At 42.1% G+C, this 23,848-nt stretch overlaps 1 protein-coding gene across 1 annotated transcript; it reads right to left on the bottom strand.

Annotated features, from left to right (window-relative positions):
* Positions 1 to 243: 243 nt before the first annotated feature.
* On the bottom strand, positions 244 to 4,832 carry LOC107299118 (protein NDNF-like). The gene is made up of 4 exons (XM_015828485.2): positions 4,812 to 4,832; positions 3,633 to 3,749; positions 2,177 to 2,273; positions 244 to 1,595 (listed from the first exon to the last, which is right to left on the bottom strand). Exons 1-4 carry the CDS (start codon positions 4,830 to 4,832, stop codon positions 244 to 246), a joined length of 1,587 nt encoding a protein of 528 aa, XP_015683971.2.
* Between the last annotated feature and the right edge of the window lie 19,016 nt (positions 4,833 to 23,848).

The following is a 23,848-nucleotide window of genomic DNA, read 5'->3' as shown; positions in this document are numbered from 1 at the left end:
TTTGATTTTGTAGGCTTGGGTTCGAAAAAGAATGATTTAATTCCCGGGGCAGGTGTTTTGTTATCGGGAGGAGCCTCTGGATCAAAGGAGAGGGGCGATAGGGGGCAAATCTATTTTTCCAAGCTCGGGTGTCCGTTTCAGACCTTGCCATTTCAAACACAATTGTGTGTCCTCAGTTCATTCTGATGTTGCTTTTGTCTGGTGTTTCTCCAGTTTTACCTCTGCTCGGTTGTTTGAAGAGGCTCAGCATCTCTTCCTTGTCTTCACCACTTTGCTGTAATAGCGGATGGGGATCCCCGAGGATCCAACGAGATACACATCGAAAAGGTAGGCCGTCCCTGCTTCCAGGCCCCTAATGGTTTCGGTAGTCACAGCTCGCCGCAGATTGAGACCGTGGAAGAATTTGCAGAGCACTTTTTCGCTCTTCTGCCTTGACTCTGGCCCAGAGCACCGATCAACCTTCCGGGTGGCCACCCAGGTTTGGTCCTCCTCAATCTCCTTCTTGTAGATGCAATACTTGCTCAGTTCCTGAGTTCCAAGCCAGGCGATGGTGACGGAATGGCAGCTTCTCAGTTTGTTCAAGGATCTGATTTTTAAACTCTCTGGCAGAGCTGGGAAGAAAGGCCTGTGGAAGAGAGAGGACACCTGAACCTTCACGGATGCAGCTGAAGTCTCAGTGGACCGGAGATGGACCAGGTAGGTATCTCCCAACCTTCCTTTCAGGGTGAAGTGCCTCAAGCCAGCAAATCTCTCTGACATCAGCACTTCCCCGCCCTTGGATATTTCCAAATAGAGTTGCCCACTGCAAGACTGGAAGGCAAATTGAACCCGCTTCTGCATTGCCTGGTACAGTAAATTGTAAAAGGGCCATTTCCTGCCATCCAGTCTCAGCTGAATCATCTTCCCGTCCTTCAGTTTGCTCACATTGGGCTCAGGATTTCCAAGAGTGCGGGCAAAGGTTCCGGTGTAAGCAGCACTGGTGTTGGTGAGGAAATTGACGGCAAAAACATCAAAGTAGTACTGAACGCCAGGAGTCAGGTGGGACACTGTGTAGGTGTTTGCGAGTCCCACACAGACTTGTTTCACTCGTGCGTCGCTACCTGTGTCACTTATGCTGAATTCGCTCTTGGACGGGGCCTGCAGTTCCTGAGATGTGAGGCTACCTGCGGAGGGAGAGACCACCAAAGTAGGAGACCGTTTCACCCCCGAAGGTTGCGTTGCCGTTTCTGCTGCACATAAAGACTTGAAATTGTAGTTTTCATTCGCCAGGAGACAATAATGAATGTTTCCTTGGGGTGGCAGGGCACTTGGACTCTGCTTCCAAGCCAGAGTTACTGCGGTGGGGCCAATCCCAACGACGTCAATGCGGGGATCCATTGGCAGTTCCGGGTAAAAGTGATCAGATTTGGGGTGTGTGGTCAAATATGCTTTAATCTGGGTGTCTCTCTCAATGGAGAGGAATTCAAGCATGTAGACTGTGGAAAGGTGAGACGCCCCTGTGTAGGTTTCCACCGAGTTGCCTCGATAACTAAAGAGAGTCCACGCCATCTTGGGGCCCTTTTGGAATCGGAGGACTTCCTGAGCGTTCGAATTATCTGTCGATGAAACAGAAGATGGGAAAGCTTTTAAAGTTGACAAGAGATGAGAAAGGCACACATTGACCAGTGAATACAATGTAAGATACCTTGAGGAAGTCTACACTTTTGTCTGTTTTGGTTCTGGGAATCTGAAAACAACCTTCAGGTCATATTTAAGTTGAGCTTGAAGTCTATGTAATTTTCCAGAGAGTACAATGGAAGCGGTTTCTGTTGCTGCCTTCTGCAATTGTTTTTTTTTTTTTTACTTTCTAGTCTAGGCTACCTCTTGGAGTCTCCCTTCCAAATATTAACCAGGCCTGATCCTGCTTAGCTTCCAGTCCCAGCAGGGATTTTGCTGGTGCTGAGACTTTTAATATTAAAAGTTTTAATTATGGATAGAAACCTTGTTGGTTAATAGTTGGTACAAATCAGATTCCAAATGAATCTTAAGACAATCTTCCTTTCATACACTATCTAGATCTTGTTAAGAGAAATGGAATGGAAGAAGGAAAAGCTGAGAGAGAGAGAGAGAGAGAGAGAGAGAGAGAGAGAGAGAGAGAGAGAGAGAGAGAGAGATTTTCACCTTCCGTCTTGCTTACCAGAAATTGTTTTTCCAAAATAGTTTGCCGATGTCTTAGGGACCCGTATACTCCACTCAATGGGGACATCACATGGAGTGATCCTCACCGTGAAGAATGCAGAGANACAAAAGACATTTTACTTGTGTTAGGTGACCATTTGGGTCCTGCCAAAATGTGATATAACTTGGAAAGCCATCTAGAATAGAGTTTGTCACTTTCCTTGATCACCAGGTGGGATGTCCAATGATTTCTAACTGCAAATGGTGGAAAGACTAAATAAGAGGTGGAGGAACAAAGTCTGTCAGAAATCAGATGGATATCATCTGTGACCAGCTGTTTGGAAACAGCCCTTGTTCTTTCCTTCTCCCTTTTCTCTTCAGTGGATCCTCCAGGAAAAAAAAATCACCGGTTCTACAATCATGTCCGTTCCTTCCAATGGCAGTGTGATTCCTTTCTTGTGTGCTGACACATTTATTACCTACACTTTTTAAGGAGACTTGAGGGTGTGAGTCACTTGGTTAGGAAAGAATATTATTTTAAATGTCAGGAAAGGAAGAAAAGGAGAGAAGCGTGATGATGAGAAGGACCAAGATTTGAAAGCAGAGGATACTGTAGTTGTGTCTGCAGGCAGGGGGTGCTATTAGGACAGCGTGAGAGGCAGTCCCTTAAGCTGATCTACATGTTAAATAAAGAATTTTCTTTTTTTTAAAAAAAATCTGGTTTGCAAGCCATCGAAGCGGTTTGCAAGCCATTGAACATTAGAACCAGAAACTCACTTTTGAAACTGTATTTTTTTTAAAAAAAATATTACTTTGTGAGACTAAAATAATTATCCACAATATCAGCGATGTTCCATAATACTTTAAAAAAATTAAATTGTAAGTAACATTTGATTCTACATTTTAGTGTATAGATATTCATTTTCCTTTGAGGTTTTAAGTGACAAAAATTTGGTTTGAGCAGGTTAAATAAGTCATAAAATATGAAAAAAAAATGTCCTAACCAACTTGTTTTGCAGCATATTCAAAACCTTTTATAATAGTCTCCAGAACTTATTATATATATATATATATATTATATTATATTATTATATATTATATATATTGAAATGGCTTTTTTCCCAAGTTTCCTGGATCATGTTCTCTTATGACAGAAATGTCTGAAGCTCTTTATATGGTAATTAAACCAGGATTTTGTATGGGTGCTGCCATCTGAAAGTAATATATTGAAAAGTCTGAGGAAGACAGATCTCCTAGATGTAAGAAATGTAACATGTAAATTTAATGTAACATGTAAATTTAAATTTACATGTAAATTTTTTACATGTAAATGTAAGAAATGTAACATGTAAATGTTAAAATGTAAATGTAACAAAGGAAACAGATTTAGCCTAAACAGATTGGTTAAATAAATCACTCTTAACAACTTAAACGAAACAAGGGAGATGGGCAACGTGCTATTTTATTCCTCTTACCTTGCGCCAGATGTTCTCAGGTAATTCTGCGCAAAGCTTCAGAGCGACAACTGCTGAGCTAGATTTTTGGAGAGCTTTGCTGGCAGATGTAAAAGCATCACCAAGAAACATATTCAGCTGGGCAAAAAACGACCTTCTTGAGAGATTTCAAAGCAGAAGGATTCCTTGAGAGGAGAAAGGATTCTTGTGTTGTTTTTCTTTAGATGGGAAGATCTTTGAAAGCTGAAGGTCTCCTTCTAAGGGTTCCTCCAAGGAAGTTGCAGCCCTGATTTCCTGAAAGTCCTCTGCAGAGGGAGGTGGAGAGGAGCTGGAGGGCTTAGAAGGAGGCCAGACCCCAGGGTGGCTGCTTAAAGAGGGTCTTTGGCAGAAACAGGGAAGAGGGTCAGTGGGTAGATGTGTTCGTTTAACCCTTTCGTAGGGCTAGCTCGCCTAAAGTTGTCTCTTCTCCTCCCTACTCGGTCTAGGGGATTGGATGGGTTTGACCTACATCCAGAAATATGTTCAGCCAAAATCGAGTCCAGGCAAGATGTCTCTGGTAGAACTGAGCTTTCAGTCTTTGGAATAAAATCTCTTATGCATCAAAAAAGAAAAAAAAAGGAGGGGGGTGTTAATATTTCTGTAGGTGCAGTATTTTGATTTTTCTAGTCAAATCAACCTTTATGGTCAAAGTACAACATGTGTACAATGAGATTGGCTAAGCCTCCTTTCGTGCACCCCCCCAAACACAACTCACAATGACAACAAACACACAATCCCATTGCACAACGCGCCGGCCCCGCAAGTCTATCATACATGGAGTCATTTCCCATTCAGGAGTCTGACAGCCCATGGGTAGAAACTGTTCTTCAGCCTGTTGGTGCGGCTGGCTATGCTTCTATATCTCCTACACCCGATGGTAGGAGAGAGTAAAGAAGTGATGACCAGGGTGTGAGTTGTCCCTGAGGATTTTCCTCACTCTTCTGAGGCAGCGGGCCCTAGCGATGTCGTCTAGTGGTGTCAGGGGACAGTCTACGATGTTTTGTGCTGTGCTCACCGCCCTCTGTAGTGTCTTTCTATCCGCGGCTGTCAAGCCAGCATACCACACCATAATGCAGTGTGAGATGATGCTTTCTATGGTGGACCGGTAGAAGAAGGTCATCAGTCGTCGTTCCACTTTGTTCTTTCACATATAATCCATACCTTAAAGACATTAAGTAACATAGCCCATACCTTAAAGCTTTAGTAAGAACACACTTGAAATACTGCATCCAGTTCTGGTCACCACAATACAAAAAAGATGTTGAGACTCTGGAAAGAGTGCAGACAAGAGCAACAAAAAATGTTTAGGGGGATGGAGGCTAAAATGTATGAAGAATGGTTACCAGAATTGAGTATCTCTAGAGTCTAATGGAAAGAAAGACTAGGGGTGACATGATAGCCGTGTCCCAATGTTTGAAGGGCTCCTACAAAGATGAGGGGGTCAAACTATTTTCCAAAGCACTCAAAGGCAAGACAAGAAACAATGGTTGGAAACTAACCAAGGAGAGAAGCAACCTAGAACTAAGGAGAATTTTCCTAATGATGAGAGCAATCAACCAGGCAATCAACTTGCCTTCAGAAGTTGTGGGTGCTACATTGCTGAAGTCAAAAAAACCCTGGAAAACCATTTGTCTGAAATGGTATATGGTCTCCTGCTCAAGCAGGGGGTTGGATTAGAAGACCTCCAAGTCTTTTATTCTATGTTCTATGACACAAAAGAGAATTTGTAGCTCTCCGGGTACAGCTAGACAAGAATTCCCATGATCCTTTCCATCCAGTTTGCTGACTAAAGATGTTGGGGATTGTCATTCATCTACATCTGGATGAACCTTCCCATGCTAAGGTCATTACCTAAACTGTGCAACATGTGCAGATCAACAGCTAAGATGGAGCGTCAGCCAAAATCAAGAGAAACGAGTTTTGATTTGCCGAAATACCAAGTCAGGATGCAGGGGTGATGTTGAAATGAATTGGAGGTCAATTTGTGTTACTCGAGCTTCTTGTGCTAATTGGGAATTGTGGGTGCCAAGAAAACTGAGGGAAGGACACCTCCAAAATAAGTAACCTCATGACTAAGCCAGACAATGGTACCATATAGTTTAATCTCAGTAAAACAGGTGAGCATCTGTTTTATGAAAATCATTTATTAAAAATGTGTTGCAGCTGCACCTGAAATATATTTGTTCATATGTAAATCTTATTTTTTAAAATGTAAATCTTATTTTGATTATCCTCACTGTTCAGAGTGACTCACTGGAACCAACTCTTGGAAATGCTGTCGTTAACAAGTTTCCTATGATGAGATGTTTAGACTTGGCCTCCAGACTCCTTTCCTCATTAAAATCTCCAGGATGAGCAAATGGAAGAGAAAATGTCTTCTGTGATGGGTAAGAATGGCTTTCTCTTCATGATGCTCCACTGATGCTTTTTGGGACCTGGAAGAAGAGTTGCAGCCTCATAATCCATCCTGGCTGGGTGGTCAAGCCTCAGAGAAGCGCATGAGGCAGGCAGTGGATAAGTAGAATTAAGCTGATAAGCAGGGATTATCCAGCAAATATGACTACACATTAAAAACAAGTTGTTTTCGGACTAAAAAGTCAAGATGAGTCTGAGGAGGCCTGAAAACAAACAAACAAGCTTTCAAAAGTAGAACCGGGTTTTCTGTGCTGCTTTCTTACCGTTCAAAGTTGCCTGGCTTCTTTCTCACAAGATCTCAGCTATGCTCACAAAGGTGGGATACAACCTTGATATTTCATACTAATGACACAATGATGGGGTCCCTTACCCCTCCCACTGTTGCAAACTGCTTTTGTGCCATGGATTCACTCCTATGCCCCATCAAGGCCTTGCACCGAGATGTTCTGGAGACGATGTCAATTCAGCATGATTCCAGCAGAATTTCAGTGGAAGAAAATGGACACTGGGTTTCCGTAGTACTTAGGGTTTATTACGGAATATAGATTTAGTCTCATCCTTGTTAGCCTTTCAGGAGACCCAGATAACGGCAATCTTCTACACCCATCAGGAGGCTGCACAATGGTTTTGGTAATGGATGCTCTTCTCCTACATCCTTTGGCTTTGTTTATTTTTTAGGTTTTTGACAGCTGTCAAATTGTAGGTTGTAGCTGCCCAGAATCCTTCTTTCTGTGAAATGGGCAGCCATATAAATTTGATCAATCAATCAATCAATCAATCAATCAATCAATCAATCGGTGGTCTTAAGACTAATAGGGAGTTTCTCAGCAGCTGAATGGTACCCTTGCCTTCAAAATGTGTCAGTACCAACTTAGCCACATTGTGAATATTATTATTATTATTATCATTATTATTATTATTATTGTTGTTGTTGTTGTTAATAATAATAATAATAATAATAATAATAATAATAATAATAATAATAATAATAATAATAATAATAATAATAATAATAATAAAGTTGGAAGGGACCTTGGAGATCTTCTAGTCCAGCCCCCTGCTCAGGCAGGAAACCCTATACCATTTCAGACAAATGGCTGTCCAGTCTCTTCTTAAAAACTTCCAGTGTTGGAGCATTCACCGCTTCTGGAGGCAGCTTGTTCCACTGGTTAATTGTTCTGTCAGGAAGTTTCTCCTTAGTTCTAGGTTGCTTCTCTCCTTGATCAGTTTCCATCCGTTGCTTCTTGTCCTGCCTTCAGGTGCCTTGGAGAATAGCTTGACTCCCTCTTCTTTGTGGCAGCCCCTGAGATATTGGAAGACTGCTATCATGTCCCCCCTCGTCCTTCTCTTCGTTAAACTAGACATACCCAATTCCAGCAGCCTTTCCTTATATGTTTTAGCCTCCAGTCCCCTGATCATCTTTGTTGCTCTTCTTGAGTCCCCTGTTCCTATTGCCGATGAATCCTGGAGTCCAACCTGAGAATAGATGTCTTACTCTGAGCACATCACAATTTTTCTCCATTTTTGTGCCTTTAAAAAGCCCGGGACAAGGAACGCTTGTGGTGGGCTCCATCTATCCCTCCTCCTGACAGTACCAAGCATGCAAGGAGTTAACTACTGTCCCTTTTTAAAAATGGTTATTTCCCCCCCCCCCCGGTCTTTCAGCTCCTGACACCCCATCTGTTCCAGACACCACCCTTAATTCTTCCCACTATCCTTCAGGGAAAGCAGCATAATACTTTGGAATTTTAACAATCCCGAACAGATTGGAAGCTGCATATGGACAAAAGGATTAAAAATTCAATCACATTTGCTATCTGGGCATTAGAAGCCTCAAGGCTGGCACTATGAATATTTTGCTCAGCATGGATATTAAGCAGTTACCAATCCCTCTGTCTTCCCCAGGGACCAGCAGACACAATTGTACTCCATTTCAAAAATGGAACAAATATGTTCAAATCCCACCTAGCAGATGCTGTTGATTTGGCTGACTACGGTAAGGGCAAGTCACACACGGGCTCCCGGAGATTGAAATGTAGGGGCTAAGAAGCCCATTTTGTAAAAGATGAAGACTGAAAGGACTAGGAATAGAAATGGTCTTTGTACAAATATTAGGGATTGACTCAGTCTTTCAGTCATCATTTGTTAATGTTGTGTAGTATTGATAAGGAGATAATTTTTATTAGCTGTAGCAATAATGAGAAAATACCCCTGGTAAATCTGTATTTGCATCTCATTGAAACAGGCATAGATTTTGAGACGGCATATTACATTTAAAGGGATGTCCACATCACACATCCTTCTCTGAAATTGGAATAGAAGAGAACGGAATAGAATAAGAAAATGAATAGAATAGAATAATAAAATAGAATAAGAGTTAGAATAGAACAGAACAGAATAGAATAAAAAAAAATAGAATATAATAAAATAGAATAAGAATAGAATAGAATAAGAAAACAAAATAGAATAGATTAAGAAAATGAATAGAATCAAATAAGAAAATAGAATAAGAAAGAATAGAATCGAATAAGAAAATAGAATAAGAAAATGAATAGAATTGAATGATAGAATAGAATCGAATAAGAAAATAGAATAAGAATAGAATAGAATAAGAAAATGAATAGAATAGAACAGAACAGAATAAGAAAATGAATAGAATCGAATGATAGAATAGAATAGAATAGAATAAGAAAATAGAATAGAATAAGAAAATGAATAGAATAAGAATAGAATAGAACAAGAAAATAGAATTGAATTAGAACATAGAATAAGAATTAGAAAAGAATTCATGCATATTATGGAATAGACTAACATCTCACTCCACCCCCTTGAAATAAACGAACACACAATCACAACATTAAGGGAAAAAATATTTAGAAGTTGTTTCCTTATAGGAGACTATTGTAACTGACTGGGGAATTCTGGGAGTTGAAATACACGAGTCTTAAGGTTGCTAAGGTGGGACACTTCTCCATGATCCTGAATTCATCCATCCTTTCCTTCCTTCGACAGAATATTAAGTTGACTGGGGCAACAGAAGACGCGAAGCCAATATAGAAATCTATTTGAATAATTACCAATTAGCTACTAGTCAAATTAAGCGATTAGGTATCAGGTTGCATTTGCAAAACACACTGGCTATATTGTTCCAGCTGACTCACCCATTAAAAAAAAATGTCTCTGTTCGCAATTGTTCTGAACTTCTCCACTGATCATGGCTGGCCTACAGCCCTGTCCATCAAGTGATTTAATTTCACCTCTTCTCGATGACTAAATTAAGACACATCCCTTATTCCAACTATTGGCTGTGGTTAATAACAACCACAGACGTGTGATGCAGTAGTGGCATTGTTGCATGAAAAAGGCCTCAAAAATCCAATTAGAAACCTGACAGAGTAAAGGATCAACGTCCACCTTTAGGTGTGGAAGGAGCAATGAGTTAAAAAATGTAAGTTAGCTGAAATCTTGAAAGTCAAACCCAAATTAGGCGATGGCTACCTCTAGGACTGCTAATGGAAGAAGGCTACTATAGCCCACTCTATATTACATAGCATTTCCATTCTCACACATCTCTTCAGGGCTTCTTTGCCCTTCAGACAACCTTCTCTTTTAAATGTGCAAATACATTTCAATGCCCCCAATTTATCTTCCTACTTTAAGAAGGAGGGGGGAATAGGTTTCCAATTATTTCTTGTGGAGTTTGACAGCCCACACCAGCTTGTCGCTACCACCTGCAAGGAGCTCACAGCAAGCTCTCACATTCTGAAGGTTAGTTCTGTTTCTCCCTTGTCTTTCTATTCCCTGTTTCCCCTCAGTCTTCATTATCCCTTCACTTGTACAGATGGCTCCATTCTGAGAGTTCTTTTCCCATTAGTGGTTAATTGCAAGGGTCGCTCCGTGGCCCTGCAGCATTGGGAGATCGGGGTTCGGACAATAAAACTGCTAAAAGAGAGGAAGGTGTCAGATGTCAGCCAGTGCATGGAAGACGGAGGGGAAAGACCAGCCCCGGACAGTCTCGACAGAGTGAGGCGATTGTGAAGATGTTGGACTAGGAGAGAATTACAGAATAACAGAGTTGGAAGGGATCTTGGCGGTCTTCTAGTCCAAGCAGGAGACCCTACACCAGGGGTAGGCAACCTTGGCTCTTTTATGACTTGTGGACTTCAATGCCCAGAATTCCTGAGCCAGCCATGCTGAGGGGAAAGGGAGAGGTTTCCATGCTGACCCATGCTGGCTCAGGAATTCTGGGAGTTGAACTCCACAAGTCATAAAAGAGCCAAGGTTGCCTACCCCTGCCCTACACCAATCCAGACAGATGGCTGTCTACTAAGATAGGGGAGCCTCTGGTTAAAGGCCACTTTGGCTGGTCTTTCTCAATCCATTCCACAGGTTTAATATGATGGGGTTTAAAATGAAGGGAGATAGATAGATAGATAGATAGATAGATAGATAGATAGATAGATAGATAGATAGATAGATCAGACATGTCAAACACAAGGCCCAGGGGCCGGATGCGACCCGCGAAGTGTTTTCATGTGGCCCGCGAAGCCATCCTGGAAACAGTGAGGGAACGGCCCCAGCTTCCATGACCCTGGCCCAGGCCGGCCAAAAGCCAATGTACAATTTTGTGGTGGCCATCTATGCTGAAACGTATTCAGTCTTAGCTCCACAAGGCCGTCTGGAAACAGCGAGGAACCAGCCCCTGCTGCGTCGGCCCCGCCCCCTGGGTGCATGCTGGGGAGGTGTCACCCTTTGTGAGAAATGAAGAAATGGACCATGCCTTGGCGCTTGCCCCGGTCCCACCCCCTTCTGCCAGAGACCCTCAGATCTGTCCCACTCCTGCCCAGGCCCACACAGGCACCCTTGACGCGAACAATGTAGAGCTGGCCATGCCCACCCAGTAGGTCACACCCACTCCATCCACGCCCACCCAGTAGGCCGCACCCACCCTGGCCGCACCCCCCCACCCCCCCGAGGGCAACCACAATGCTGATGCGGCCCTCAATGAAATTGAGTTTGACACCCCTAGATAGATGATAGAGAGAGGGGGGGGGAGAGAGACATAAGCTAAGATTGTTCGCTTTGAAGGTTGTTTGTTTTGGTTAAAGATTATTCTGCCAGACATAAAGAGAAGGAGTAGCAGAAGCTCAGTGGTGTCTTCCCGTTCTCTTCCCTTGCACATAGTCTCTGCAAATGATGGCAGCTTAGAGGGCCGAACCTTTGCATCTGGGATCAGGCACTTCTGAACCTCTCCATGTTCCTCCTCATCTGATGAAGGGGCTACTATTTCCTTGGGCCACCTAAACAACCGCATTTATTACCTGTCGTGTATAACAAACCCAGAGAGGATGTGATTTCGTCAGATCGGTGTAAACATCGTGAACGATAAGCAAAAAAATGGCTAGTTGTTGGAAGTTGTAACAAATGTGCCACACACACAAAAAAATAACAAACATTTCAACAACCTATTCAAAATAAATGGAGGCTTTAGCAGCAGGCGCAGCTAAAGCACAACACTATTTAATACAGTTTTTCTGCAGCTTGGCAAGTTGAAGACTAACCCAGTTGAAACCCACTTGTCTGAAAGTTGCCAAGTTTGAAAACCAGAGTTAACAGATTATTATTTTTTTCATTCATGTCGTTTAATCATAATTAATGTTCTTTATAAAAAAAACAACAACAAATCTTGGCAGGGATGTCCTGGATGTCACTAGAAGTACTGTGTCCCATTCCTAAATGTCATTAAATTCCTTGTTCCTCTTTAGCCGAGGGTATTATGAACCTTGAAGCGACCATGGCCAACATGTTAGACTAGCATTTCCAGAGGATGCAGTACAGATTGATGTTTAGTGTCAGAATCCTTTCTATCTATCTCCTCTAATCTAAAGCCAATTCTCACCCTTCCCTGGATTCTGCCATACTCCCAAGGGGGAGGGGGGATATGCATGCAGGTTTATTACTTTCACTTCCTCTATTCACTACAAAGTAACCTTTTGTTTATTCGCCTTCATGTCTGCTAACCATTACAATGTAACAAATTGCCTCCTATACTATGCACCCCGCTGAACTTTTCCTCGCTACCGGGCAGCTAAGAAAAGGGGGAGAGAAAGAGATACAAACCTCTGGGACCTAGTTTATTTCTCTGTCCTCAGAATGAGGTGTGAAGAGCTGTGGAATGATCGTGCACAAACGGAACCGGACTGATGTTATCTCTCCTTCCCATCGATGGATTTAACACCTGGGGATTTGCCAGTCTGAACCTCCCAGATGAACTGGGGGGGTGGGGTTTGCTTAGGGACACTTTAAAACATCCATCTGTAAGGGAATCCCTCAGATCCTGTCTATTATGCCTGCTATCAACTACTCTTAATAAAAGTTCCTGTTGGAAGAAATTGTTTCCAGGAGTTCTGCTTTCTTAAGATGTGGGTTAACGTGGGTCCTTACATTTAGCTTTTATTTACTCCATCTGTTCCTGTTGAGCATTTTTTTTTAAAAAAAGCATTTCTTGTTAAAACCCTTTGGCCCCCAAACCGAGGTAGATAATATTGCATTATGCTGAGTTTAATGCCTTGTTAAGCCGTGCCTGCCATTTTTTGCTGCATTTTTTAAAACTGAAAGCTGCTGCATGTACATTACAAAGCTGCTGAAATGCAAAATGGTGCTGAAGCCTTTTATTCTAAAAAGATAAATGTTGTTTTTTTTTTATCACAGGTGGCTTAGCTAGAAAAACTGAATTCCAAAAACTGGCAGAACCGCTACAAGCATTAAGACATTTTTAAAAATAACCCCAATAAATTCAATGCAACTGTCATGGTTCTGAAAGAAGAAGCTCTTCAAAGAACTAACATCGGATGTTCTTGCTTGACAGCAACCTAACTATAGTTCCTACACCCTACGTTTTAACTGAAGAAGGCGATTTGTATAAGCAAGGTAAGCTGGTAGCAACTAATCCATGGAGAAAGCCACACAGCCACTGACAAAATGCTGACTTGGTGGGTTAAAATGGGAAAGAGCATGTTGTGTTAATGCTCAATGGGAAGACGGTGCAGCTGCCGAGATCTCATTTGGACCCCAAGGTTTTGTTTTTTTCCAGCTTAGAGCAGGTCTTCTCAGGAACAGAATACAAAGAAATCTGGGACAAATAACTTGCTAAGCCTGATCAGTTCAAGATATCCAAAGAAATAATCCTTTGTCATCATCAGAGTAATGCTGCTGTGGCTGCTATTTCTCTCAACTTGTGATCCAGTGTGGCTGTCCCCTGTCAGCTAATCACAGGAAAGAACAATTATGTCCTGTAGCCGTGGAGCAGGCTATGTGGGTGTCCCAGAGTAATAAAATCCCTCCAAATAAAATCCAAAGAAAACAAAGAGCTAGTAACCATAACCCGCTTTCTAAGTTCACATTCTACATGGTTGTCTGGCCATAGGCCAAAGCGGACTTGGTTCCTGGCATCCTCTCTGAGTTGTGGTCTGCAGATGGAAGGAGGCAGGTTTGCTCTGGACAAATTGGGGAGCAAAAATGGGCAGCCGCATGTCCCAATGCCTTGCAGAGGTTCTCCGTTTATAGATGGAGATGGGCAGAGGGGCTGTCCACAGGGCGCGGTGAAAAAAGTCCAAATACTTTTATTTTGAAGATCATGGCTATGACCTTGGGGTTTTTTTTTTACCGTATTCTGCAGACCACCTTATCTGCTGAGGCATTTTGCAGGGGGGATTTCTCACATCCCTCCATCCTAATCCATCTTAACGCTTCTGTGGGCAACTCAGGGCCTGCAGAGCTTGTTCCAAGTTCTCTCCTTGTTATGATCCCTGCAAAGGTGATTCCAAGATGATAGTCCTTCACTCCCTTCTTTAAAGTGTTGAAGGAAAAGTCTTCATCATGGTTCAGTCCAAGCTGGGGATAAACAACACGGCGACTGTTTTAGAAAGAAGGTTGCAGTTTATTGAAGAGGAGAGGCAGAAAGAAAGATGGCTCTGGAAGAAAAGAGAGAGAGAGCACATGTAGGGAGCGGGTTTTTATACCTTCTGGAGCCTTTTGTTTGGAGTTGTTTCCTGTTCCTGTTTGAGGCTTTGTATTTCCTGTGTCATGTATTTTGACCTGTGTCCCTTTGGCATCTGTGAGTTAATCCTATTATGTCCTGTCTTAGAGTTTGGGTGGGGTATGTAGATTTTAGGTGTCTTTGTCTTCTTAATGTTCTAGCTAGAGGCTTCCAACCTTCCTGGATTATTTACATCTGCATTTGTACACTGCTGGTTTCTGCTTGGGGGAGGGAGACTTGGGGCTATTAAGAAAACTGGGCATGCTTTTCTGCCTCTTTAAGATCCTTTGAGGAAATATATTTTTCTGCCCTTTTAATATTTCCTTCTCTGGGGGGGGGGGGGCTGACTTCCCACAAAAGAAACTCATGCTGCAGAGTAACCTGGTTCACTCGACTGTTATTTCTCTTTCTCTGTCCTTTATTACATACATGGACTCTTGAAATCAGACCTAGAAGTTGAAATGTTCATACTCCCCTTGGTGGCATCTTACATTTTCTGCCATTTTTCCTGTTATTATTCCACACCTGCCTCTCCGAGCTCACTTCTCGTTCTGCTGCTACTCCAGCCTATTTTTCCTGTAGCCAGCAGAGGATGCAATGTGCCAACTTCAAGAAGGGAAATCTGATCTTTAATACCGCATTGTCGGGTGATTGTGACTCCGCACATTACACAGCACTATAAGTGCTTCACGTGAAAGCTCCATTTCGGCATAGCAAGAAGCCCAGGAATATTAGGCATGTAGATATTCTTAAGTGGTCTTACTGTGCAAATGGCTTCTACATTCTGCCGTTAAAAGCAGCTAATTAAATTAAAAACTCTTGATGCCTTTTGGCAAATGTTTGAGTTTGTTATTCCCTAATCAGTTGGGAATGGGACACTGACAAGAGTATGACTCTAACACATTGAATCTTGCTGGCTGAGGGCTGCGCTCGGCATAAATCTTAATACATTCTAATTAACTTAATTGTAAAGCTGTTAGTGAAGGAATTGCAAGTGTTCTCAGATGCAAAGGAAAGAGATCCATTTCAAAGGTAGAACTACCCATGTGGCTTGAAACGTCCCCTGTTCACGATAAAACTGAGTTGGCCTCTAGTACAGTCTGTTTTCTTTGGCATTCCCTGCAGCACAAACACACCCGACCCACTGCAGTTGTGTGGATCATAGAAGCCATTTATCCTCGATTACAATAAACAGTTACAATATAGGGGAGTTTATTCTTCTAAGTTTCTCCTTTTGAGGAGTTCCCCTCTGTAGTTCCCTGGCTGCAGAGCGGAAATTGTTTGCAAAAAATACCTTCTTTTGCTTCCCAGTCTAGCCTACGGCACTGTACAGTGTGAGGTCAGCCCCACAGAGAAGGAAAGGTTGAAGCTAGAAGAAGACAAAGACATCTAAAATCTACATACCTCACCCAAACTCTAAGAGCCATCAGCCCCAGCCCCAGGGAAGCAGGATATAACCTTTGGGACATAATAGGATTAACCCATCACCATCAGAATACCAGAAAGGCACACCCAGACTCAGGTCAAAATACATGACATAGGAAATAGCCTCAAACAAGAACAGGAAACAACTCTAAACAAAAGGCTCCAGAGGGCATAAAAACCTGCTCCCTACATGTGCTCTCTCTCTTTTCTTCCAGAGCCATCTTTCTGTCTGGCTCTCCTCTTCAATAAACTGCAACCTTCTTTCTAAAGCAGTCGCCATGTTGTTTATTCCCAGCTTGGGCTGAACCACAATGAAGACTTTTCTTTCAACAACAGTATGTCCTCATCCAAATATTCTCCTGCCCTGTGGGGCACCATCCCACTCAGTAATTTGGATGGCCCCCAACTCACAAGGCACCAAGAATCTGGCTGCTCCCCAGGCATCAGGTTCAGAGGGTGGATGAGCTTGGTGGTTGTCGTGAAATGAGGGTTTTCTTGGGCGCAGGGGGTGGTCTGCTGGGATTGTGGTTACGATCTTGAAGGTCACCCAGAATCTCACTTATGTGAGATGGACAGCCTTATAAATGATGTGAATGCATACATAGGTATCAGATCTAACTTCCTTTAGTTTTCTGAGATCTGCCAAGGTTGGCTAGCTCCTGCCATCCGGCCCAGTGCTTCTCCCAGTGGGAGGATCCTTGCAATGTTCCTAGTGAACAGAGCTTCTGAGTTGATACAGTCCAAAATGCAGTTCTGCAATCCACACAGGAAGATCAGCAAAATAGATCAACAAGTAGCACAGATGTTGTTATCTAGTTGGGTAATGAAGCGTCTGCAAGAAAACTACTAAATTCAGAGAGCACCAAGGACCTGAGCTACAAATATTCTCCTTGATTAAATGAAAAAACTTCATGCATTCCGGTCTATCAAAAGAGGGGTATTGCAACTTTTTTTTTTTGCAAGCTAGCCGTTTAATTTATTTGGAACTGAAGATAACTTTCCCATCAATCCTCCCTTTCCTTTTCCTCTCCAACCTAATTATAGACATTTAGCATAAATGGGCAATTATTTTGAGTGATCTGGGGGCAATTCCCAACCATATCTCAAGGAACCCCAAGGAATTTTATATTGCAATTAGGGGTTACTGACATACTGCTCCAGCTGAAATTCTAGCTCCCCCATCCTCCATTATTTTTGCATAAAAGGAAAGACAGATGATGTCTAGAAGTGGGGCCTGTATATAAAAAAAGAGCTGGCAATCTGATTCAGCCACCACAAAACACAGTGAAATAGGAAAATATTCGAATCTAGACTTTTAAGTGTTCATTGCTCCATTCTTCTTCTTCTTGTGGATATCCGTTATCGGACGTTGGCGATCATGTTGGCGATCCTGTTTTTATCAGCAACTGCACGAAAAAGTGCTGTTGAGTTTTGTCCAAACCAGTCCCTTAGATTTTGAAGCCACGATGTTCTTCTTCTGCCTGGACCTCGTTTGCCTTCAATCTTTCCCTGGAGGATTAAATGGAGTATGCCGTATTTTTCTGGGTGTCGCATCACATGTCCGAAATATTCTAACTTTCGTTTTTTAATTGTTTTGATGATTTCCCTTGGCTTTCCCAGGTGGCTTATCACCTCCTCATTTCTGATCTTGTCAACCAAGCTTATATGTAACAGCCACCTGTCAATCCACATTTCAAAGGCTTCTAGTCTCTTCAGGTGGCCTTTTGTCAGAGACCAACTCTCTACTCCATAGAGCAGGATAGAAAAAATATAGCATCTGACAAGCCTGATTTTCAGTCTTAGGCTTATGTCGTGACTGCAGAAGACCTTCTGCAGTCATTGCTCCATAGAGAAATGTAACATTTGTCATGGGAAAAACGGAATGAGAGACAAGCGATGACAATCAGCAGCAAGGTGGGTGGACTCCAATCCAGAGGTGATTGATATTACAGACTGCAGAGGCCTTAGAAGATCTGGAGGATCAGTTAGGAGACTGACTGTCCTGGGGATGCTCTACCTGTGGATTTTAAAGGCTAATTTAATACTTATTTATTTTTTACAAACGGTGCGATATTTTATAAACATATAAATGAAACAACACAGTCCTTTGAAGCATCATCAACTCAAGCTTTCCTGCTATTACCTTTCTTTCCTTCCTCGGTATAAAAAAAGAGCTTCCTGATTATAGTTTTCCCAGACAATTGGATACTAGGCAATTTGCATCAGTAAAATACTCCTCTCCCCATTTTATTTTAAGTTCTGCCTAATGGACTGTCACGAGTATTACTGATTCCTTGAAACATGCATAGCAATTATCTGTTGAAAGAAGCAAAGGAAGGCAAAGGATGCAATTAAATACATCTGTAAAGCATTCATTTGTCCGGGGCACGTGCACAATTTCTCCTGAGCAAGATGTTTCAAGTAAGATTGGAGGAAATTTTTTTTTTTTGCACAGGTAAAGATAATGGATTTTCATTTCCCAGTATTTGCTTTTAAAATATATAACTTAGAACTGGAGTTGAGAACTCTAAATCATATTGCATCAAGGATAAATTTTAAAAAATAAGCTCCTGCTTAACAGCTTTAGTCTTAAAGATAAAAGCATGGAAAACTGTAGTCCAGGAAGCTTCTATTATGGATTGAATTCCTATGCTATAGTTGAGAGTCAATCATGCATTTGCAGTTTTTTTCCAAACCTATGAAGGCCAGAGCTACCTTGGGATATTAAAAAGAGTGTTCCCCTCATTTTCTGAGGCCTGGTTTGGAATAAAGGGAGAGCAAATAACTTTCTCCATGCTTTGTTTCTCAGCTGGAAAAAAAAAACCAATCTTGTGTTGAGGGAAAAGTCTTCATCATGGTTCAATCCAAGCTGGGGAATAAACAACATGACGACTGCTTTAGAAAGAAGGTTGCAGTTTATTGGAGAGGAGAGCCAGACAGAAAGATAGCTCTGGAAGAAAAGAGAGAGCACATGTAGGGAGTGGGTTTTTATACCCTCTGGAGCATTTTGTTTTGAGTTGTTTCCTGTTCTTGTTTGAGGCTATTTCCTATGTCATGTATTCTGACCTAAGTCTGGGTTTGGAGTTGTTTCTGTGGCATGAACTTTGACCTGAGTCGGAGTGTGCCTTTCTGGTATTCTGATGGTGGTGGGTTAATCCTATTATGTCCCAAGGGTCATATCCTGCTTCCCTGGGGCTGTGGCTGATCACTCTTAGATTTTTGGTGTTGATTCTAGGGATCTTTCTTCCTAATCCCATTTCCCGATTACAGTCTTTCTGACAAGATTATCATTTGCATTTCTATTGAGCTGGTTTCTGCTTGGGGAAGGGAGACTTGGGGCTATTAAGAAAAAAAACTGGGCATGCTTTTCTGCCTCTTTAAGATCCTTTGAGGAAATGTATTTTTCTGCTCTTCTAATATTTCCTTCTCTGGGGAGCGTGTGACTTTCCACACCTGTAAGGCTGATTATTGTTTTTCATGCTTCTCCAAGCTGGATTAGATGATTGCTCCTTGCTCTCCTAATTTTACATGCTTCTGAATAGATTGTTTTTCTCCTCACCTGACTGCATTTTTTTAGCCTGCCACTGATTTTTGCAGTGACTAAAAAAAGGTGGCCCAGTGAAATGAATGGTAGAATAGGAAATCTGAAAGTAACATGGCGAAGGTCATGTTAAAGATAATCTGATACTTGACATGATGATGACAACAAAAGCAACAGTGTTCCTGCGTTGCAGCAGAACACTTTTGTTAATGGTTGTTTCTGAATTCCAGGTCATCCTTGATTTATGGCTTCAATTGAGCCCAAAATTTTTGTTGCTTATCAAGATAGTTGTTAGGTTTTGCCCCACTTTATAACTTTTCTTGACACTTTTTGTTAAGCGAATTACTGCAATTGGTAAGTTACGTTAAGGTCATGTGCTGACCTTAGCCACTTGATCGTGAAGGTTTGAGATAACTAGGGCAGAAGTGATGGGCACAGATGGTTCCTGGTTTCTGGGTTGTGCCAGCCTGGCTTGCCCCTACCTTAATGTTTACTGGAGCCTTTGTGTTGTTTTGCTGCAGCCCTCTGCTGTAGAGCTGAAAGTCAAACTCGATATGCACAATTCTGGAATGGGGCATAATTTCAGGCAGGGGGAAATCTCAGCTCCTTCCTATGTTTTTGGATTTCAGCTGTCAGCTGTCACTGCCCACAAGGGACTGTAGCTCAGCAGGATCCGGATAGTGACAAGTTCTCCACTGCAGGAGATAAGAGAGAGGAGACTTAATGACTAACCCAGGGGTAGGCAACCTTGACTCTTTTATGACTGGTGGACTTCAACTCCCAGAATTCCTGAGCCGGCATGGCTCAGCATGGAAACCTCTCCCTTTCCCCTCAGCATGGCTGGCTCAGCAATTCTGGGAGTTGAAGTCCATGAGTCATAAAAGAGCCAAGGTTGCCTACCCCTGGACTAACCTGTGACTGTGTAGGTTGAATTGGAGATTGGGCTTTTGGGGGGACTGCATGAAGAAACAAAGGCTGGCTTCAGTCCCACTCTCCCCTCCAGTACCTGTTTGCTTGGTTTTTAAAGCAAAACAAGATATGCTAAATGCATTATAACCTATCAGTTAGTTTGGCCTTGTGGTGAGAATAGCACACAAGCCGTAATATTCCTTGTGACAATTTATTTATTATCACATTTGACTTTGAAGAAGCATGATAGGAAAAGCGATGCTTTGAGGCTTGCTGTTGGAGAAGAAAACAAACCAATGTATCATCGAAGACCACATAATCAACCAAGGCTTTGTGATGTTGTGGATGTATGCCATTAAGAAGAAGAAGTTGTTTTTAAAAGTCAAAGAGGTTGCCAAAAACACCAGGACACAAAGGACATCTTGATCGCATGGAAGAAGGCAAACATTACTGAAAATATCTCACAAAAATGCCTGAAGATAGAGTACCATGGAAAGAAAATTGACTATTTTTTCCCCTAATACAGGGGGTCCATTATACAGCGACGCCAGATGGAATAATCCTGCGGATTACAACTGTGTTTATGCTAAAGAGGGTGGAAGATTTGTATGATTTTATCAACCCAGCTTTGTCTGACAGATGGGAGCTTTCGAATGGCTCTCAGAGACATGCTAGGCATTTCTTCCTCATCCCCAAACAAATGATTTATTTAGGAGATGATTGTTCCTAGTGCAGGTCTTTCTAAGCCCCGCTGATGCCGGAAGGAGCAAGAGAGGAACATGTGCTGATATCGCTCTCAACAAAATAAGCCGGACATTAAAATGTTTGCCCTTAGCCAGGCGTGGGGAGTGAAGGTCAAAGGTATTAGAGTGGAGAAAAAGGCTTTTTAATGTCCATCATCTCCATAAATGTGCATTTTGAAACAGATTTTTCCAAAGCCCTCACTTTGCATTGATTAAGTCTATTATCTGCCTTTCGATTTATGCACTTGAAGTGATTTGCTTAATCTAAAACTTTTCCATATTTTAAAAAAATATAGTGTATAAAAGCCAGCGCTAGTTTTAAAGGCTTATTTTTCTCAAGATAGTGCAAATCTTTCTACACCAGCTTTACCTCCCTTCAAAAATGCATTATAACAGTGGTGGCAAACCTATGGCACGCGTGCCAGAGGCGGCACTCAGAGCCCTCTCTGTGGGCACGCGCGCTGTTGCCCCAGCACCACCTCCCCCCCGCAGCCCCCTCCTCACCAGCAGCCCCTTCGGAGGAGAGTTGCCCCGGGTGCAGCCCGCGCAGAGCAGCACAACCAAAGACATGGCAGCCAGGTAGCAGGGACAAAACTCCACCCTCACGCCCCGTCGCGTGCAGATGATGCTGCAGGGCGCGGGCGGAGGGCATGGCTGCTATGGTGCTGCAGGGCCACCTGGGCGATCTGCTTCAGCAGGCCGTGGAGGTGGTAGGTGGCCCTGCGGGTGGGGGGGCAGGGCAGGGGGCAGAGTGAGGATCGGGGAGGCAGGGGAGGGGGCAGGGGTGGGGCGGTTTTGGGGTACTTGGTGTCTAAAAGGTTCGCCATCATGGCATTATAATCTCCAGGGGAGTCACCCTCATTGCTGTTATTTTATGGGCAGACCAATTCTCCTTTGTCATTTGGGACAGGAACATTGAATTTTTAACAGAATTGTACAATTGTTTTGCTACAACAATTATTTCCAGCGAAGCCACTTTCAACGCGATTTCAAAATAAGGCAGTCGAATAGACTAGACTAGACTAAAATTCTTTATTCTTAAAAAGAAAAGAATCTTCATTCCTAAAAATATATTAAAAATATTAAATAATATTGAATTCTTTAATATTTTAAGAAATTTTTTATGTAAATTAATAATATTTTAAGAATAATTTTTACTCTTAAAACTATGATATTAAAAATATCAAATAATATTTAAAAAATATCCTTTATTTGTAAAAAGCCCCCTTAGGTGAGGCAATGTTTAGAAAGTTGGATGAATTAACTTGACTATTGGCGAATAAGTATTTGCAATCTGACTTACCTCACAAAATTGTTGTGACTTTTTCTAAAAAAAAAAAATAGAAGGAGGAACTTCATATGCTATTTTAAACTGATTGGGGGAAAGATTGGAATATGGCTGCTTATTTTATTCCAGGGCGATTTGCAGAAAGGGTGGTCAAAAAAATCAAGATGTTGGTCTTGTGTGATGATGATAGACACCGTCATGAGTTCTTTTACCCCAACATATTTTTATTTACAATTTTGGACATTGTTGTGTGGGTCTTAGTACAGTGTTGAAGAAAAAGTCTTCATCATGGTTCAGTCCAAGCCGGGGATAAATAACATGGTGGCTGCTTTAGAAAGAAGGTTGCAGTTTATTGAAGAGGAGAGCCAGACAGAAAGATGGCTCTGGAAGAAAAGAGAGAGAGCACATGTAGGGAGCGGGTTTTTATACCCTCTGGAGCATTTTGTTTGGAGTTGTTTCCTGTTCCTGTTTGAGGCTTTGTATTTCCTGTGTCATGTATTCTGACCTGAGTCTGGGTGTGCCCTTTGGCATCTGTGAGTTAATCCTATTATGTCCTGTCTTAGATTTTAGGTGTCTTTGTCTTCTTAATCTTCTAGCTGGGGGCTTCCAACCTTCCTGGATGGTTTACATCTGCATAGAGCTGGTTTCTGCTTGGGGGAGGGAGACTTGGGGCTATTAAGAAAACTGGGCATGCTTTTCTGCCTCTTTAAGATCCTTTGAGGAAATATATTTTTCTGCCCTTTTAATATTTCCTTCTCTAGGGGGGCTGACTTCCCACAACAGTAAACTATTTTACATGGCATGGCATTAATTTAAGAACATGGACCAGTCACAGTTTTCTTGTACCACTGGGAAAATATCCCAAAAAATCCACAGCTGGATGATCCTATTATTAGGATCAATCAAAACATTGATCCAATAACATTCCTTCCTTCCCAGTGCTGGACAATTGCATATGAAAGCCACATCTGGGTGTCTCCTGGGAGCGTCTGTCTGGAAGAACCTCAGTCTAATAAACCATTGTTTATTACATCATGGTAATTATATCAAACTTATCCTCTGAATTATATATAATATTGATATATAATTATATCTAACATCCTTTCTCTTTCTCTACTGTCCTGCAGTACCGTCTTGTTCTATTTTTTTTTTTTTTTACTTTTAACATGGCTTCTGAAGTTTTTATCTAAAAGCACCATGATTTTTCCTGTGCCAATAAATTTGTGCTCTTCACAGAAGAGAGAATGTTAGCCTTCGGTAAAAATTAAGAACAAATGCAGTTTCTACAGTCCCAAGAATAGGCCCTTGTGCTATTGTCAAAAAAATGAGGCTGGTTCAAAAGGCTGGAGCATTTGTAATGTTGAAAAAGGATCTGGGCTCTGCTCTCAGCCAAGGATCAGGAAAAGGCAAGCTTGTATTGTTTCTTGTCATTGATCTCTTTTCCCAGATGCCGCTGGCTTTCCCTAGTCAACGAAGCCTTTGGCCATGCATAATTAACCAGCATTCCCGGGAGACTCTCTGCATTCTGCTGCCACTTCTGGGCTCCCATCTACTCCATTACCACCGAAAATACAGGAGGCTGGTGGTAATAAAAATGTAAGTCAAATTTGGGAGTAACTTTTGCCTTCTGGGGTTCAAAACACTTCTCTTTGGCATGGAACAGGCAGCAATTTAGGAATGGAAGAAGGCCAAAACACGGTCTGAAATGACCTCTCCCTGCTATGGTTTTCAACTAGAGTGCTTTGTCTAAGATTACAGGTGACATATCCCCAATAGCCGACTCCGATTTGGCTTCAGTCATCGCAAGCTCCCGCTGAAACGCAAATGCTCTGTACGTTT

The sequence above is a fragment of the Protobothrops mucrosquamatus genome, unplaced genomic scaffold, assembly GCF_001527695.2.
Source record: "Protobothrops mucrosquamatus isolate PMUCROS unplaced genomic scaffold, P.Mucros_1.0 scaffold4561, whole genome shotgun sequence".
NCBI classification, from domain to species: domain Eukaryota; kingdom Metazoa; phylum Chordata; class Lepidosauria; order Squamata; family Viperidae; genus Protobothrops; species Protobothrops mucrosquamatus.
The sequence above is the reverse complement of the archived record's forward strand: the minus strand, read 5'-3'. Positions and strand labels throughout refer to the sequence as shown.